The sequence below is a fragment of the Schistocerca americana genome, chromosome 7 (assembly GCF_021461395.2).
Source record: "Schistocerca americana isolate TAMUIC-IGC-003095 chromosome 7, iqSchAmer2.1, whole genome shotgun sequence".
Lineage (NCBI taxonomy): Eukaryota > Metazoa > Arthropoda > Insecta > Orthoptera > Acrididae > Schistocerca > Schistocerca americana.
This window is the reverse complement of record NC_060125.1, coordinates 231,736,884-231,756,742: the sequence shown is the minus strand read 5'-3', so window position 1 is coordinate 231,756,742 and position 19,859 is coordinate 231,736,884. Positions and strand designations below refer to the sequence as shown.

Below are 19,859 nucleotides of genomic sequence, written 5' to 3'. Positions count from 1 at the left end.
AAGGGCCACTTTCTCTCTCCACACATCCAGTAGGTGAGCTCATTTTATGTGTCTTAGTGTGGTGTGGTGGCTGTGTTGCCTATCGGGTGACTTAACGAGTCACTAGCCAATAAGTGTTTACTAGACGGAAATGGGTGACGTTTCCTCAATTATGACTGAGCATATACTTCGAGGCTCAGTGTTTGAATTTAAAAATGTTGACGATTGATATTGTTGCTGAATACAGTACATCAGAAATACATGCAAAAAGATGAGACTGAGTTATAAGTGGCACAACAAAAAGTGGTGGCTGGGATCTTTCGTCACATACTGTCACTGTCTGAAACACTTCACATCAACTGTCTTGTTTTTCCCTTACAGCTGCAACCTAGTAGTAGTTGTATCATAATTGTGTGGTTAAGCTAATGTTGCAAGTTGTGTTGGCAGCACCGATCATGGACTATGTCAGTATTTCCTCTCTCAATCTCCTCTCTCTACAATTGCCTAAAATACTCCCTTAATTCTGCCACCACCCGTGGTGGTAACCATCCATATTTTGAGCCACCCATAACTTGTTCAGTCACATCAAATGTCAACAGGAAGAAAACGGGACGAAGTCAAGCGAGACCTCAAGTAAGAACTTAAAATTGAGGAAAACCTTACTAGGAAGAAATGTAAGGTCGGTGAATTTGTAGCATTGATTTTATGGGTTTTTCACAGGGATTACAAATTTATGATGTATAATCGCAAAAAACATAAAATCGGAGAATGTAAAATCGAAGTTCCACTGTATTCTTTTTTTTATATTATTATTATTATTATTATCTGGAGTCCTTCCATATAGTTAACTCTTAGGTTGTTAAGACATTGTTTCTCCCATTTTCTTGTCTAAAGCAAGGTTGAATAATAGTGATAAAAACTGTCACGCTGTAGCAGAGTGGTTTCAATTTCGAAGGCCTCTATCATCTTATTTACAATTTCAATTCTTTCAGAAATGTCAACCAAGTATGCCTTTGTAAGATTCACAAGCAATTTACCAAAATCAAATGCTTGATCATTTCCTGTCCGTGGATTCTATAAAATGCTTTCTCGAAGTCAACAAAGAACATATGAGGGTCTTGGTGACATGCTCACCTTTTCTCCATAATATGTTGAAAAATAAAGATCTGTTCAGTTGTAGATCTCCCCTTGCAAATTTCACTTTGGTATCCTATAATTGCATCAGCTAAAAGTCACCTTGGCACAATATAACTGCATTTGCTAACAGTTGAATTTGATCTAAAAGGCAGTTTGAGAATATTTTATCACAAATGTTTAGCATTTCAATATCGTGGTAAGTTCTTACATGTTATGTGGTGACTGTTTTGTGGATAGGGTAATTAGAGAACTTTTCCATTCTTCAGGGAGCTGTTCAGTAATCCAATTGGTTGTTGTTACTTTATAGATTTTCACAAGAAGGGAGTCATCTCCTTCCTTATGTCTAGTTACAATTAGAATGACATATATAAAAATAAAAAAAGTAAATTTGTAATTAATAGCAAGGATTGTTGAAAACTATGGTTGAAATCAAAACTGCTGTTTTTAACAGATACAGCCACGGTTGAGAATGAATGTTAGACTTGTCAGCAAATTACCTAAGATTGCAAGGGTTTATCTCTGGACCTTTGGATTTTTACTTTTGTCACTTGCAGGCAACAGCTATATCAAAATGTGAAGTTATTAGGTATGACTATGAAATACCTTCCTATGTACAATAAAATATCTAAAGTAATTACTTACATCGACTTTATTGGTTCTGTTAAATTGGTGTCAAAACTAAGGAACAGTTTTCCTTTCTTAGTATATCCACGAACTTCATTTCCTGATGAAACAAATACCTTATCCTGCACTGTTCCTGAAATGCATACAGCCTTCTTATTCATCTCTTAAAATTCATACTTGTAATTCATGACACAACAATTCAAGTTATATTTATTAGACACATTAAATGTCAGATAACAATCATGAAGTTACCTAAAGCACCGCCCAGCTGCAAACAAGATACTGGAGACCCAGGCAGAGTTTTGAATACTAAATGAATTTCACCTTTTTTCACTCCAAATACTTGTAAAACACCATCTCTATCAGCTACAGCTACCTTAAGACAGAAATAAGACACTTTAATCATTCATAAATATCATTTAAAAGACAAATAAGAAGCTACATGTCCTACAACATTGGTGTATTCTGAACATGCACGTACACCTATGCACTTAAGACTGTAAAGAAAACACGTTACTCTTATATTAAACAATGGAAAATACAGGATGGAATAATGACAAAATTATGAAACAGGAAGTTGCTACTGACCATATAGTGGAGATACTGAGTCACATATAGGCACAACAAAAAAAAGACTGTCAGTAAGTGAGCTTTTGACCATAAAGGTCTTCATCAGGAATAGACAACATACACACACACACACTCACGAAAACGCAACTCACACACACGCGGTCACAGTCTCTGGCTGCTGAGGCCAAACTCTTTTATTAGTAAGTTCTTGATCCTTTTATATTAAAACAATCTAAAGTGATAAATCTGCATACCAAATCAATAAACACAAACTTGTAAGCAAAACAACGCATTAAACAAAATGCACAAGCACTACTGTCATAACATAAAATACAAAAGTTGTTTGTGTGAATACAGAGATTATCGCAACTTTTATTCAAGAGCTATCAGGCTAATTGCATTTAATTCGTGCAGTCCCCTCTCAAAACAACTGTTATATACTCAACAATATAACGATGCTGATATTCCATCCTGGAGTTTCCATGGTCTGTTATGTACTCACTTACATACTACTGTGCATCTTTTCTTCTTTAAGTCACACTGACTCAAAAAGAGTGCCCAAGATTGAAGACACTGTGCCATCTTATTGGTAGCCATGAACATGATCAAAACAAGGAAATCAGTGGTTTATGGTCTGTTACTCAACAGAACTTCACTCTACACACGAACACATGAAATTTTTTAACTGCATATACAATATCTAGAGTCTCTTTCTTAAATAATTCAACTGATCTAGATTAAATGCTTTAGATGCAAATGCTACCAAGTGTTCTGAGCTGTCAGTGTCACGATGTGACAAAACTGCCCTGACACCATGTTAGGAGGCATCAGTAGCAAGGATCCGTAGCTTGCCTGGCTGGAAAGTAGCCAAGCATGGGGTGAAGCAAAGTTTGCTTTCAGCAGGCAGAATGCCTTTTCACACTCATCTGACCAAATGGAAGGAACACTTTTGCAACTTAGTGCATTAAGAGGATACAAAATTTGGGCTGCTTTTGGAGTAAATTTACTGTATTACATAACTTTTCCCATTCAGAGCCGTAGTTCTTTGATACTGGTTGGTCATGGGAGTGCCTCCATAGCAGCAACGTGCTGATTAGTCAGCTTAAGGCTCTGGTTTGGTATTATGTGATCGAGGTCTTCAATAGGCAGTTGGAAAAACTTTGGCATTTGTAAGTTACATTTGATACCAGCCTCTTGCAGAATTTGAAACAGAAACTGGAGATTGTGTATGCATTCCTGTCTTGTAGTCCTCTGTGATGACAATGCCATCCAAGTAATTTATGCAACAAGGTACCTGCTGTGCTAGTGCCCCAAGAATCACTGAAAGATTGCGGGCATGCTGGATACCCCAAAAGGTAATCACTTATATCCAAATACACCAAAAGGCATGTTAAGTACCATGATCTTTTGGGATTGTCCATCCAATGCAAGCTGAAGGTACCCATCCACCACTTCTATTTCAGAGAAGTATGAACCATCCACATTTTGCCTATTTTTTTATTATTATTGCAAGAGACATTGCCCAGTGACTGTTTGCATTTGGCTTAATCACTTACGAAACCATGAGCCTATCCAGTTACCGTCTTACTTGCCCTCACAGAGCCACTGATAAAGACCTGACCTCTTCGAGGACGTCCATGTTGAAACTATCATTGACCATGATGTGGTTGTGGCAACAATGATTACCAAAGTACAAAGGACAACTAAAACAAGCAGGAAGATATATATCTTCAGTAAACTCGATAAAAAATCAGTAGTGTCCTATCTTAATAACGAACGTGAAATTTTCAATATGTAACTATGACTCCAGTCAAAAGAGTTCACCATGCACTTGATAGATATATACCCAGTAGAGCAGTTCAAAATGGGAGAGACCCTTCATGGCATACAGTCACTGTAAAGAAACTACTGCATAGTAGGTATAAAACTAAGTATAGGGCAATAGATAGAGAGATATGGAATGATATGCATTTGGCTGTCAGAAGAGCAATATGTGAAGTCTTCAGTGACTACCGTAGCAGAAGTTTTTCAATTGATCTTCCACAAAATCCAAAAACATTCTGGTCATCTACATCTACATCTATACTCTGCAAACCACCGTGAGGTGCATAGCAGAGGGTATGTCCCCATGTACCAGTTATTAGGGTTTCTTCCTGTTCCATTCATGTATGGAGCACAGGAAGGTCATATGTAAAGGCTGTTAGTGGCACCAAAGTTAAGTGTCCAGTCCCTAACGAATTAGATAGGAACTGAATTTGAGGATAGCAAAGCAAAAGCTTAAATGCTGAACTCTGTTTTCAAATGTTCCTTTACAAAGGAAAACCAGGAGAACTGCTCCAATTCAATCCTTGTACCACTGGAAAGATGAGGGAAATCAGTATGTGTCAGTGGTGTTGTAAACAGTTGAAATTATTAAAATTGAACAAATCTCCAGGGCCCAGTGGAATCGATAACACATTCTATATTGAAATTGCACCTGATTATCCCCCCCCCCCCCCCCCCACACACACACAAAAAGAAGAAGAAGAAATGTACTCAGTAGTTGAAGGCACAGGTCACATCCATCTACAAGAGAATGGTAGTAGAAGTGACCCACAAAACTACCATCCAATATTCTTGTTATCAGTTTGTTACAAAATCTTAGAACATATTCTGAGCTCAGACATAATGAGTTATCCTGAACAGAATGCCCTTCTCCATGATCACGGCACTCAGATAAATAGATTATTTCTTAATTCTGATACACATTTGACACAGTACCATAGGTCACTTACTGTCAAATGTTCGATCATATGCAGTATTCAGTGAAATCTGTGACTTGACTAAGAACTTTTTGATAGGGAGAACACCACATGTTATCCTGGATGGAGAGTCATCATCAGATGTAAAAGTAACTTCAGGTGTGTCCCAGGGAACTCTTGCTGTTCATGATGTATATTAATGACCTTGCAAAAAATATTAACAGTAACCTCAGACTGTTTGCACTTGCTGCAGTTATCTATAATGAGATACTGTCTGAAAGAAGTTGCATGATTATTCAGTCAGATCCTGATAAGATTTCAAAGTGATGCAATGATTGGCACCTTGCTATAAATTAGATTCCAGTTTATTGGTAGGATACTAGGGAAATATTGTAGGCAATCAGTCTACAAAGGAGATTGCTTAAAAAATCACTCATGTGACTCATTCTAGAATATTGCTTGAGTGTGTGCAACCTGCACCAAATAGGACTAACAGGTGTTACTGAACTTATACAGAGAAGGGGCAGCATGAAAGGTCACAGGTTTGTTTGCCCCATGGGAAAGTGTAACAGAAATGCTGAAGAAACTGAACTGGCAGAGTCTTCAAGGTAGGCACAAACTAGCCTGAGAAAGAATACTAATAAAGTTTCAAGCATGGGCTTTAAATGATGATTCTATGAATGTTGTACAACCCTCTATGTATTGCTCACAAAAGTTTTGTCCCCCCTTGGGAAAGCGTAACAGAAATGCTGAAGAAACTGAACTGGCAGAGTCTTCAATGTAGGCGCAAACTAGCCTGAGAAAGAAAACTAATAAAGTTTCAAGCATGGGCTTTAAATGATGATTCTATGAATATTGTACAACCCTCTATGTATTGCTCACAAAGGTATTGTGAGGACAAGAACAAATTGTAGCATACACAGAGACAATCATTCTTCCCACGTTCCATATGTGAATCGAACAGGAAGAAACCCTAATAACTAGAACTCTGCACTTTGCAGTGGTTTGCAGGGTATAAATGTAGATGTAGACAGATGTAGATATGGGAAAAACAAGTACTAGTTGATAACTTCAGGATAATTATTTGTGTTTCCTAGCCAGGGGGAAAATATTTCAGGACATTCACTACAGACCTGTTCCAATTCTTGGAAAGGGACTTCTGAACCAAGATTTACTGAGTTGTTAATGACAAATCTGAATGAAGAGAAGGGGTCCAAAAAGGTTTTGTGCTAGTGGGCTATTTACCACTGGAAGCATGATGTAGGATACTTATATTGTGAATCAGCCTTCAATGGGAATACTTTTTTTTTGTTGTTGTAGCTAACTAAACGTTGTTTTGGTGGGTCAATGCTAGGGCACCTAATAGTAGGTAAGTATGTACACTGATCAGGGGTGCCATGTCCACTTGAAACATGATCATCAAATCCCGAACATTCTGAGAAATAAATAGTATACTTGCTCCTGTTATGACAGAATTAGCAGCTGTCTGGATAAGATTAATGTCCAATCCTAAGCCATTTCACCAGTTGGCCAGTAAGAGTCAACATGACAAACACTTGCAATATAACCCTCTTGTTGACATTTGTGGCAGGAGGCCCACCTGCAAGAGCAATTAGTCCCTGGCATGTCGCAAAAAATACTTTGGGCCAGAGGAAAGTGGTCATTTGTCTGTTATCTACTCCTGTTATGCAGTGTTAGCGACTTCTAGAAGAAAGAAATCACAGCTTACTACACAGAAATGCCGTTTCCTGGTCATTAGTGGGGTGCAGTGGCAGACATCGAGCTGAGAGGGGCACGCTGCAGTGGTAGCAGTATTTGGCCAATACACAGTAATTTTGTTTAGTTTCTATCTTTTCCCCCCTCATATTTCTTTGAAGAACTGGACTGTACCTGTGTATTTTACTGTGTGGATTAGTGTTTATCAAATTACTTCAAGTTTTCTGTTGCATAAATTTTAGTGCATATTTTTGTGTGAGGTGGCTTCCTTGTGTAACTTTTCTGTCACCAGAAGCACCAAGTCATGTGACAACGTTTAAATCTCATGTTAGTTCACAGTGTATAATTTAGATCAGTACTTTAGAGTTTGCGTATTTATTTCCTACTGTAGCTTTGTGGAAGCAGAGTTTCTAGTACAAAGTAGAGAAATTAATTTATGTTTCAAGAGCTTGCAGATCTTGCAGTCTCAGGCTGTTGTGAGAACTCTGAAGAGCAGATTTTAGTGCTTGCTTATTCTCCTTATAATACTTTGTGTACTTTTCAACCTGAAGAGTGCTACTATCAGGTAACTTTTTCTTTTGTGGGTGTATGCCAGTACTTTCTAAGTTACTCTCGACTGCTTTGTTTATACTTTTTTGATATCTTGTTCATTTTTTTACACAGTACAACATGGCTATGGACCATGCTTGTTACCGAGCGGGGTGGCGCAGTGGTTAGACACTGGACTCGCATTCGGAGGACGACGGTTCAATCCCGCGTCCGGCCATCCTGATTTAGGTTTTCCGTGATTTCCCTAAATCACTCCAGGCAAATGCCGGGATGGTTCCTCTGAAAGGGCACGGCCGACTTCCTTCCCAATCCTTCCCTAATCCGATGAGACCGATGACCACGCTGTCTGGTCTCCTTCCCCAAACCAACCAACCAACCAACCATGCTTGTTGTGCGTATCTACATTCATAAACAGCTGGAAGCTGCATTTGCCACGATCAGCAGGCTTCTGGCTACTGGTGACAGCTGCAATTACATTGGCGTGTATGTGACGAGATCTGTGACACCTTTGCTGCCATTGGAATCCCCTGGTGACCTGATTGTCTCTGCATCTTCCAATACACAACACCTGACCACTCTATCCTTACTCAAGAGTGAGTGGCAGACAGTAGTGGGTTCATGTGTTGGTTGGTTTAAAAGAAGGAGAGAGAGACCAAACTGTTAGGTCATTGATCCCTCATTTTGTTTAAAATTAATTCCACAAGGGTGGGAGTAAAATAATCGAGACATACAAAACACAGCTGGAAGAAAGGAGAAAACCACAAGAATGACAGAAGGGCAACAAACACTAAAATGGACAAAGTCAGACACGAAAACCACAGAGAGATGCAAGAAACATGTAGAAGAGATCAAAACAAGACAGCAAATTACCATGGCTGGCTGACAAAGAGAATAAAAAGGAGAAGCCAGCCACTCTGCAACACATTAAAACCTCCATCCTAAAAGCACTAGGGTGGAAGACACACAGCGACAAAGGAAATGTGCTAAAACTTAGATCAAATGATAAAACCCACCCTCACGAATAAAACGTAAAACTAAAGCTGCTGTTGAGGCACTGTCACCCAACACCAAAGGTAGGGTGCTGGGGAAGTTAAAAGTCCGCCATAGAGCAGCTAAAAGTGGGCAGTCCAGCAAGAGGTGGATGACCATCATTTGTGAGCCACAGCGACACCGAGATGGGTCCTCGCGATGAAGGAGGTAACCATGCATTAGCCACGTATGGCCAATGCGAAGCCGGCAGAGGACAACTGATTCCCTGCGAAAGGACCATGTGGAAGACTTCCACACATCCATAGTCTCCTTAACAACACAGTTTGTTGTGCTTACCATTATGCCATTCCATCTCCCAAAGCCGAAAATCCCTGTGCCGTAAGACAGAACGCAGGTCAGTTTCGGAGATGCCCATCTCCAGAGGCAGTTTCCATGTAGACTGTTTGGCCAGCCAGTTGGCAAGTTCGTTGGCTGAGATTCTGACGTGTCCTGAAGTCTACACAAACACCACTGAATGACGGGACCATTCCAGGGCATAGATGGACTCCTGGACGCTACCAAAGGATGGTGAGGGTAGCACTGGTCGATAGCTTGTAGGTTACTCAAGGAGTCAGTATGCAGGAGAAATGACTTGCCAGGGCATGAGCGGATGTGCTCAAGAGCACGAGATATGGCTGCCAGCTCTGCAATGAAAACACTGCAGCCATCTGATAAGGAGTGCTGTTTGATATGTCATCCATGAACATATGCAAAGCCTATGTGACCGTCCGCCATTGAGCTGTCGGTGTAAAACACTTCCTGGTACACGTCGAGAATCGAGAGGGAGTGATAGCGGAGAGCTGCAGGATTAACGGAGTCCTTAGGGCCATGCAAAAGGTCCAGAAGAATCTGCGGCCTGGGTGTACACCATGGAAGTGTATGCTAAATGACCTCAAGGAGAGGTGGTAAAGGGAAGGACTCCAGTTCAGACAGAAGGGACTGGACACAAACTGCAATTGTAAGCCCTGACCTGGGCCGCCGATGTGGAGATGAACTGCCGTGGTTGGGAAAAGGAGATGGTAATTGGGATACGCAGGGGAACTACGATTGTGTGCAACGTAACTGGCGAGCCGTTGTGCATGACTACCCTTCAATGGAGGGACTCCAGCCTCCAACAGGACACTGGTCACCAGACTCGTTCTAAAAGCTCCTGTCGCTAAGTGAACGCCACAGTGGTGCACTGCAATGAGTAAATGCAACGCTGAGGGCACTTCCGAACCGTAAACCAGACTCCCATAGTCCAGGTGGGATTTAACAAGGGCTCTGTAGAGCTGCAGCAGCATAGAGCGATCTGCACCCCAGTTGGTGTTGCTCAGGAAGCAGAGGGCATTAAGGTGCTGTCAGCACTTCCGCTTAAGCTGACAAAGGTGAGGAGGCCAAGTCAATCGGGCATCAAAAATCAGTCCTAAGAATCGACCACTGCAGTGAGTGGATTGTCATTAAGGTAAAGTTCTGATTCTGGATGAACGGTGTGACGCCAACAGAAATGCATGACAAACGATTTCGCGGCTGCAAACTGGAAGTGGTGGGCTAGAGGTCATGACTACAGCTTGTGAATGGTTCCCTGTAGGTACATCCCAACAATGCCAGTACTGGTGGAACAGTACGAAATGCAGAAGTCATCCGTATACAGAGAAGGTGAGACCGACAGTCCTACAGCTGCTGCTAGGCCGTTAATAGCCACTAAAAATAGAGACACGCTCAATACGGAGCCCTGAAAAATGCCACTCTCCTGAATATGTCGGGAACTATAGGAGACACTGACTTGGGCATGGAAAGTACGGAGCAACAGGAAGTTTTGGATAAAATTCGGGAGTGGGCCCTAGGGACCCCACTCATACAATGTGGCAAGGATATGATGTCACCAGGTCATGTTGTATGCTTTACATAAGTCAAAAAAGACGGCAACCAGGAGTTGGCATCTGGAAAAGGCTGTTCGGATGGCAGACTCGAGGGACACAAGATTATCAGTGGTAGAGTGACCCTGGTGGAAGGCGCCCTGACATTGAGCCAGTTGGCCACATGACTCCAGGACCAAAGCCAACCGCCTACACACCATACATTCCAGCAGCTTACAAAGAAAGTTAGTTACACTGATGGGCTGGTAGCTATCCACATCAAGCGGGTTTTAACCGGGTTTGGGCACCGAAATGATGGTGCTCTCCCGCCATTGTGATGGAAAGACACCATTGCACCAGATCCAGTTCAAGATGACGAGGAGATATCACTTGTAGTCAGACAAGAGGAGTTTAATCATCTGACTGTGGATCTGATCCGGCCCAGGAGCTGTGTCGGGGCAATGTGCAAGGGTGCTGAGGAGCACCCACTCTGTAAATGGGGCATTATAGGGTTCACTGTGGCGTAGGTGAACGAGAGGATTTTCCTTTCTATCCGCTGTTTGAGGTTGTGAAAGGCTGGGGGGTAGTTCTCCGATGCAGAGGCTCGAGCGTAGTGCTTGGCAACCGTATTTGCATCAGTATATAACATGCCATTGATGTTAATCCCAGGGACACTTTTGGGGTCTTGTATCCAAAAGAACGTCTGATCTTCATCCAGACTTGGGAAGGTGACGTATGGCACCTAATGGTCAACAAGTACATCTCCAAACACTCCTGTTTCCTTCATTTTATAAGCCGGTGAACGCAGATACGGAGCCGCTTAAAGACTATTAGGTGTTCTAGGAAAGGGTGCCGCCTATGTCGCTGTAGAGCCCGCCGACACTCTTTTCATTGCCTCAGCGATTTCCGGCGACCACCAAGGGAATGACTTTCGTCGTGTCACCCTAAAGAACGAGGGATCGTGTTTTCTGCTGCAGAAACGATCGTCATCGTGACCTGCTCAACGACAACATCGATCTTACCATGAGGGGGAGACTCATCGGTGACAGCAGAGGTGAAAGCTTCTCCGTCTGCTTGTTTAAAGTCCATCTGGGTAGGCGTCCGTGGGTGTGACACTAGGGGAGTGACAGGAAGATGGGGTACTGGTCACTACCACACAGGTTGTCATGTGCTCTCCAGTGGATAGATGGGAGGAGGCCAGGACTGGAAACCGAGATATCAATGGCTGAATATGTGCCATGTGCCACACTGAAATGTGTGGGAACACCTGTATTTAAGAGGCAGAGGTAGAGTTGTGACAGTAAATTTTTGACCTCCCTACCTCAGCCAGTAAGCATGGTGCCACCCCACAAGGGGTTATGCACGTTAAAATCTCCCAAAAGTAGGAAAGATTTAGGGAGTTGATCAATCAAAGCAGCCAATACCTTCAGACGTACTGCACCGTCTGGAGAAAGATATACATTGCAGACAGTTATTTCCTGCATCGTCCTGATCCTGACAGCTGCAGCTTCAAGAGGGGTTTGAAGGGGCACAGGTTCACTACATACTGAAACTCCACCTGACACTCTATTATAGTCGCTATGGTTCCTGTAATATCCCTTATAGCCGCAGAGGGCAGCGGTCCACATTGCCAGGAACCAGGTTTCCTGGAGGGCAATGCAAAAAGCAGGTGTAAAGCTTAACAGTTGCCGTAGCTCAGCCAGATGGTGGCAAAAACTGCTGCAATTCACTGGACGATTACGTGATCGTGCAACTGGGAAGGCATGAAACACTCAATGAGGCAGTCTACACCTCAGGGTCATCTGCTGCCACCAGATGAGTACCTGTGCAATCAACATCCATTGTGTCTGAGCACCCGCCGAGATCTAGGTCCTCAGCGGACACCAGAATCTCCACCTCATCCTCAGACACAGAGCTTGTAGGCAGTGGTGGTCTGGGTGCCACCGCAGTGCCTTGGTTCTTGGGGATCTTTTTCTTTTTAGGTTTCTCTCGCTACTCCTTAGGTTTGTCCAGCTGGGAGGGCTTCACTGATTCAGTCTTAGGGACTGAGGAGCACCATGAAGCCCTATGACCAGCTACCTGTGGTTGCTTCTGCCACTGGCAGGTGTCAGCTTTGCCACTGGTAGGAACCTGGGAAGAGAGTGACCCAAGGGATCCTATCCTGGCAAGAGGAGCCGAAGAAGACTTATGCTTCTCCAGCTGAGAAGTGAGGGCTGACATCCCTGATGGTTAGGGGGTGTTGCTACTTAAGTAGGTTGTGCAGGAGCAACAAGAAGGGAAGTGCTCCCCACCATCAAGGGGGCAGGTGGACTCTGATGGCTCTGAGAACCAACTGTACACAGTAGAACCATTGTTGTAGCGGCGGTGTAGGTTGACGTCATATACACAGGATGTAGCACATTTTCTCTAAGCCTCAGTGTAGGTCAGTCAGTCCAGGGTCTTGTATTCCATTATTTTTCTTTCTTTCTGGAGAATCCTGCAGTCTGGTAAGCAAGGCAAATGGTGCTCTCCGCAGCTGACACAGATGGGAGACGGGGCACAGGCAGTATTGGGATGTGGAGGATGTCCACAATCCCGACAGGTGATGCTGGAAGTACAGCAGGAAGACAAATGGCCGAACTACCAGCACTTAAAGCACGCCATCGAGAGAGGGATATACGGCTTTACGTCACAACAGTAGACCATCACCTTGACCTTCTTAAGTAATGTGTCACCCTCGAAAGCTGAGATGAAGGCACTGATGGCAACTTAATTATCCCTCTTACTCCGGTGGATGCGACAGACAAAATGGACACCTCGTCGCTCTAAACTGGCGCTCAGCTCATCTTCAGACTGCAAAAGAAGGTCCCTGTGTAATATGATACCCTGGACCATGTTTAAGCTCTTATGGGACGTGATGGAAACAGAAACATCCCCCAGCTTGTCACAGGCAAGTAGTGCCCGTGACTAGTCAGTTGAACTTAACAGACTTAAAGGGTGGAGTTGGTTGGTGCTACAGGTTTCTGAACCATCACAGACTTAGCATGCACACCAAAACCAAAATACCTCAGAAAGTGCCACAAGAGTATGGAGATAAAATATTATCTTTCCATCGCTTTATTATTCAACGTCAAAAGAAAACTAGTGGGGAACTAAGCCAAATAGCAAATATGGATGAAAATCTTCTGACATTTGACTTGCTGAGTAACAGAAATGTTGCCATAAAAGGTGCTAAAACTGTAACTATAAAAACAAGCGGACATGAAAAAATGCACTACACTGTTGTCCTTTTATGTTGAGCTGTCGGTACTAAACTTAACCCAATAATCATTTTCAAGTGGAAAACAAAGTCAGAACCTTCTGAAATACTGTCAAGTGCTGTTCATGTACATGTCAATGGTTGGATGGATGAGGCTGATATGAAATTATGGATTAAGAGAGTGCGGGAGAGAAAGAGAGGTGCTTTATTGAAGGAGAGTTCTCATATTGTGCTAGATCAGTTTAGTAGTCATTTGAAAAATTCTGTGAAAGAGACACTGAGACAGGAAATACAGAGATTGCTGCTATTCATGGAGGACTTACTTCACAAATGCAACCTCTTAACACCTTGATAAATAAACCATTTAAAGTGTATATCAGAGAGGAATGGAAAAAATGGATGATGGATGAAACCCAACATGATTTCACACTGAAGGGAGCTTTAAAATGACCTACAATCAAACAAGTGTGTAACTGAATAAAACAGTTGTGATCTAGAGGAGATGCTGAGCCACGATAGCACAATGAAAAGATTCACACAATCATAGCTTTCGGCCATTAACGCTTTTGCCAGCAGTAGACACACATACACACAAGCACACACACACTCACGCAAGTGCAATTAGCACACACATCTGCAGTCTCAGAGAGCTGAAACTCATGCATTGTTACATGTTACATTCCATCCTGGATTTTCCATTGTTTGAGTGAGAGAGAAGACATTTTTGTTAAGTCTTTCAAGAAGTGCAGCATAAGTAACACTCTCGATGGCAGTGAAAACCATCTTACATACGGAGACGACAATGATTATGATGATGATGAGGAAGAAGAAAAAGAAGATGAAGAAGAGAGTTCAGATGACAATTTTCAGAGATTTTGAAGGTCCGTTCGGTTTTATAAGCTAAGTTTTTTTCTTTTTTTCTTTTTCTTTTGTCTGGCTTTGCAGTCTAATAATAAAAATGGCAAAAATGTTGCTTTTTAAAATAAATGCTTCAATATTAAGGTGCGTCATAAGCCTGTGGCGTCTTATAGTCCATAAAATATGGTAGTGACTATGACTACCAGTACTAGAAGGAAAGTCAAGAAATGTAGGAAGATATTCTTGCTTAGCAAGAGTGACAGGATACAAATTGCAGATTACTGACTAATCAGCATCAAATATTCACTACTGAGTATGAAGATGTGGAGCACAAATGGAAAAAATTCACAACCGTCATTCAATATGCCTCAGAAAAATGTGTTCCGAGCAAGATCTTAGGGAATGGGAAAGATCCACCATGGTTTAATAGCCATGCTAGAAAACTGCTACATCAACAAAAAAGAGCTTCATCATAGATTCAAGAGAAGCCAAAAGGCAAAACCTAGCTGACAAAAAAAGCTGAATGAAGGGAAATCGAGCATAAGGAGAGCAGTGAGAGAAGGGTTCAATTATTTTGAAAGTACAATTTTGTCAACCAATCTCAATAAAACCCTACAGTCAGGGGTTTTATAATATAAGTAAGTGGTTCAAAATCCTCTATTCATCCACTCAGTGACCATATTGCCACCAAAATTGAAGAGAACAGAGAAAAGCCTGTAATACTGAATTCGGTCTTCTGAAATTGTTTCGTCACGGAAGCTCATAACATGGTCCCTCCTTTCAACGCTCGCACAAATATTGAAATTACAGATATTGAGATACTATAAGATTCTACTAAGATTGTGTGACAGAACTTGCTGCAGTTCTAGCAGCTGTTTGTCGTAAATTTCTGGAGCAATGAAGGGCACCTAGCAAGTGGAGAAAAGTATAAGTAATACCCGTTTTTAAGAAGGGTTGTAGAACAGATGCAAATAATTTTAGGCCTATACCACTGACGTAAATCTGTTGTAGAATTACGGAACATGTTTTATGCTCAAGAATTATGACATTTTTGGAGAACAAAAATCTCCCCTATAGAAATCAACACACATTCTGCAAACAGAGATCTTGTGAAACTCAGACCGCTCTGTTCCTGAATGAGATTCAATAATAATAGCACTCAGGTAGATGTCGTGTTCCTTGACTTCAGGAACGTATTTAGCACTATCCCACACAATTGTGTAGCAAAAAACAATGTGAGATTACCCAATATTGGACCAGATTTGCAATTGGATTCAAAACTTCCTTGCAGATAGAACTCAACACATCGTTCTTAACAGAACAAAATCGACAAATGTAAATGTAATTTCTTGAGTTCTCCAGGGAAGCAGAATAGGATCATTACTGTTTATCACGTATGTAAATGGTCCACTAGAAAGCATCAGAAGCTCTTTAAGACTGTTTGCAGATGATGTGGTTGTCTACAAGAAAGTAGCAATGACAGAAGACTGTATAGATTTGCAGAATGACCTACAGAAGACTGATGAACGGTACAGGATTTAGCAGTTGACACTAAACATAAATAAATGTAAGATATTGCAGATACAAAGGAAACTGCTCTTTTGACGAAAAATTGCTGGAAACAGTATCTACTGTAAAATATCTAGGAATAACTATCCAGAGCGACCTTAAGTGAACTGGCCACATTAAACAAATAGCAGAAAAAGAAGATGCCAGACTCAGATTCATAATAAGAATCTTGAGGAAATGTTAATCATCCATGAAAGCAGTGACATCCAAGGCAATTGTTTGATCATTTCTATAGTATTGTTCAACAATCTGGGACCTTTAGCAGATAGGACTGATAAAAGAGATGGAGAAGATCCAACAACAAGCGGAACATTTTAGCACGGGTCCGTAAGTTGGTGCAAGAGCATTACAGAGATGCTCAACAAACACTAGCGGTAGATGTTACACGAGAGGTGCTGTGTATCACGGAGAGATTTACTACTGAAATTTTGAAAGAGCATTTTCTGGAAAGAGTTGGACAACGTATTATTTTCTTTATCACACATCTCATGAAATGACTGCAATGAGAAAATTCAAGAAATCAGATTTAATACAGAGGTTTACTGACAATTGTTCTCCCCATGCACAATTTGTAAGAGGAACAGAAAAGGGGGATCAGTTAATGGTACCAAAAGTACCCTCTGCTACACATAGTTAGCTGGCATGCTGAGTATGACCTAGATGTAAATATTTTGACCGAAATACACTTATGCTGCAGTGTTCTTCTTTGGCATGTCAGTGTAGAAGTGTGCACAGGATCGGCTAAGTGAAAAATCCCTGCAGTACGCAAGTTTATTTATATATAAAAGCTGACTTAGGAATTTTCTCTTTTGTGAGACTGCTTGTACAAGATCATGTGTCAATTTAAAGTTCTAGATTTGAAAATTTTACTGTTTGTGTTGTTTCTTCTGTGTACTCTTTCATTGATTTTATCAATACCCATTTGTATTGTGATATACTGTGAAATTTCGAACATTCATGAGTGCTGCAATAAACTAGTATTGTTACCGTCAATTGTAGGCTTAAACTAAGTTGAGCTCTTTTAAAATTTTTGAGAACAGTAGGCTCATCCTCGTGCAAAACAATCTTTCTCTAATTTCATTGTACAATTATGTGGGAAACAGTTTAGTTTCAGAATTTTTGGATGCTACCAAAACTATATTTTTGTAACCTAGCAGTAAGAATGTTTTGGGTATGTAATTTAATTCATAGCAAATCAGTGTTTGTGGTTCGCAGTTCAACCAAAGTACACATCACCCCTAAATTTAATTTATATCAATGCAAATAGATGCGCATTTTTGAGAATTTTTGGAAGCTATCGTTGTCCTCTGCATAATCTACAAGCAATTTATAACAAATTGGGGTTTGTAATTCAGTTACTGTAGCAGATTTTGTAACTAACATATTGTGTTACCTCTAGTTTTCCCTTATTATATGCTTGTATTATAAATTAACTCTGTTTTCAAGTTTGCTAACAACTATAATTAACATCAAAATGTTTTAGGACACTAGTAATTTTTACCAAATGTTTTTGTGTTGCCTTAACAGAAATCTCGTTTTGTGCATCTGCTTTAATTCTTATAGGGAATTACCAACTTTTTATCTCAGTGGTTTAAAAGATAGTCCGCAGGTTTGATTTAAAGTTATGGGTCAATCCAAATGAAGTGGTCCCATAAGAATTAAGTCAGTTGCTTGACCATTTTTAAATATTTTATTTTTTTATATGTGATTACCCTATAATTGAGAAGTTCAAAACAGTTTTTTAAAAAATTTTACCTTTCATCTTTACTGAATGGTGGAAATTTTCATTTGTAAGCACACGACAATGTTTCAGTTAAGAGACGTTAGCAAAAATATGAATATTTCTGCAGTGGGTTAAGTTACAACATTGCAATTGAGATGATTGTTTTTGGAAAAGCGTCCTCTACAACATTGTCCATTGCACAAATAACCTAAATTCAAAAATAACCAATCAAAATGACCTCCAAAGTTTGGTATCCAAATTTTCAAAAATCCATTTTTAGGCCCAAAAATAACAAACAAGGAGTGATTTATGAGAGTCTATTTTTTCCTGTAGTTAGACATCATACACTACTAGCCACATATGGAGCAAGAACACTTACAAATGTTACCTTAATTTTTTATGAATTTTTGAAATTTGAAAATTTTCATTTTTCGTAAAGTTTGGGGTTAGTTATCTCAGGTGAGACTGAATATAAAAATATGATTTTTGCACAGTTTGTACACCTATATGATAGCAATGTACTGTAAAAATTTCGACACTAATATCTGACTGTGAACAAAGATACGAATTTTTGAAAATGAGGAGATAATTCACATTACTCTACAACTGATCTTACGGGTATTGCCTATTTATGTGTGATATTGGTGGGATAAAATCAATTATTATTGAAGTAAGGTACTGAATTATATACAAAAAGTGGAAACATCACTGAAATCCACATTTATATTATTCTGACATACTTAAAATAAATATTTTCAATTAACATCCTTCAAGATGCGACTGTTTCTAATCCTGGTGATGAATGTTAAGAACACTTATTTCTTCAGACAGTTTCTGTGATATAGAATAAGACCTTCCAGTTGCTGTGGTAAGTTCAAGTACTGAAAGTTTCCTTAAACATTTTTCATTGGTATCCAAACTTAGCCACTAGTTGATTTCTTGAATGATGTTCTTGGGCCAGCAGGGTGGTAAAAATGCACAAATAAATCATTGTTTTCCAAACTTATTCTTTCAACCTCTGCAAGCCACCTCTGTCCATCATACACACATGCCACTATGTCATTCAACGTTAAAGACAGAGATGTAATTTTACTGATACAATGATCCTCATAAATTTCAGTTTCTGATGTTACATAGTATCGAACAAAGTTTTCTGCAATGCCAGGGAATTTGTGGAGATGCCTTGTTCCTTTTATTGCTATAACAGTTTTCAAATCTGGTTTGAAGTGATGTTTTCATATGCAGAACCACTTGATTTCTTGATCAGAAAATAGGTAATACCTTCAATATTCTCCTTTCAAAAGAAATATATGTCCTGTACTCTGAGAATTTGGTCTGTGGTTGACCTTTGTAGGCTGGCTTTACTGCCAGGCACTTAAATGTGATTTGCAGAGTATCCATGTAAAAAAAAGAGCCATTCAGCCTCCAACCCAAAGTCTACTTTGTGGCTCCACAGATCTAAAAAAATTTTTGTTTTCATACTTACAACCAAACCACTTCCATCTGAAAAGTATATCAGCTTCTAAACCTTGGGAAAATTTTCTTTTATGTAATTTATTACATACTTTTGAAACACATGTACAGCCAAAGCGTTGTGCTCCAAGTAGTCGCTTGGAATTCAAATTGAAGAACTGCAAACTTCATCTTTCTCATTTTTAAAGTAGAGAATAAATGGCTGCACTGTTGCCTGGTCATTGACCCAGTGGTACCCTTGTATTGCATCCTGAATCACAAATGTAAAATTTTCTTCGAAATCAGCTAGCACTATGTATTCAGATTCATGAAGTTGTGCTTTTTTGTCCTTCAAAAACTTACTTTGGATTTTAGAAACATAGTGGTGGCTTTTGAGTTTCTGTAAGTTATCAATTAAAGATTCAAAGTAATCTTCCTGAGATTTAACCACTGTTATCATTTCTGTCCTGTCAGTTGTGACCCTCTGTTCGAAGGTAATACTTCTGGCATTTCCTCATCATATTCGTGAAACAATTCAATAATGGTTTCCTTACCATGGCATTTATTACACAAACTCACCATGCAGTCATAACTGTTAGTGTCACAGACCATTAAATCCAGTAATTCTTTGTAGTTAAGATCACTGAGTTTTGCACCCTCAATTATCAGTTTGACATTTTGATGATATAAACAAACACATACGGAGTCTGTCCTTCAGCATCCAGCCAACATACACCACTTAGGGTGGAGGTCACAAAATTTTGACCTTCCAATTTCGCATTCAGGATGAGAATTTTTTAAAGCTACATAAAGTTCATTTAAATTTGATAGCACTA

The 19,859-nt window shown here is 40.3% G+C and overlaps 1 protein-coding gene across 2 annotated transcripts in view; it reads right to left on the bottom strand.

Annotated features, from left to right (window-relative positions):
- LOC124622061 (Bardet-Biedl syndrome 7 protein homolog) overlaps positions 1–19,859 on the bottom strand; it is a 148,118-nt gene that overhangs the window by 121,838 nt on the left and 6,421 nt on the right. For both annotated transcript variants that reach the window (XM_047147634.1, XM_047147635.1), the window contains 2 exons: positions 1,993–2,116; positions 1,759–1,873 (listed from right to left, as the gene is read on the bottom strand). In XM_047147634.1, the coding sequence (XP_047003590.1) occupies positions 1,759–1,873; positions 1,993–2,116 (239 nt within the window). The remainder of the gene's footprint in view (positions 1–1,758; positions 1,874–1,992; positions 2,117–19,859) is intronic.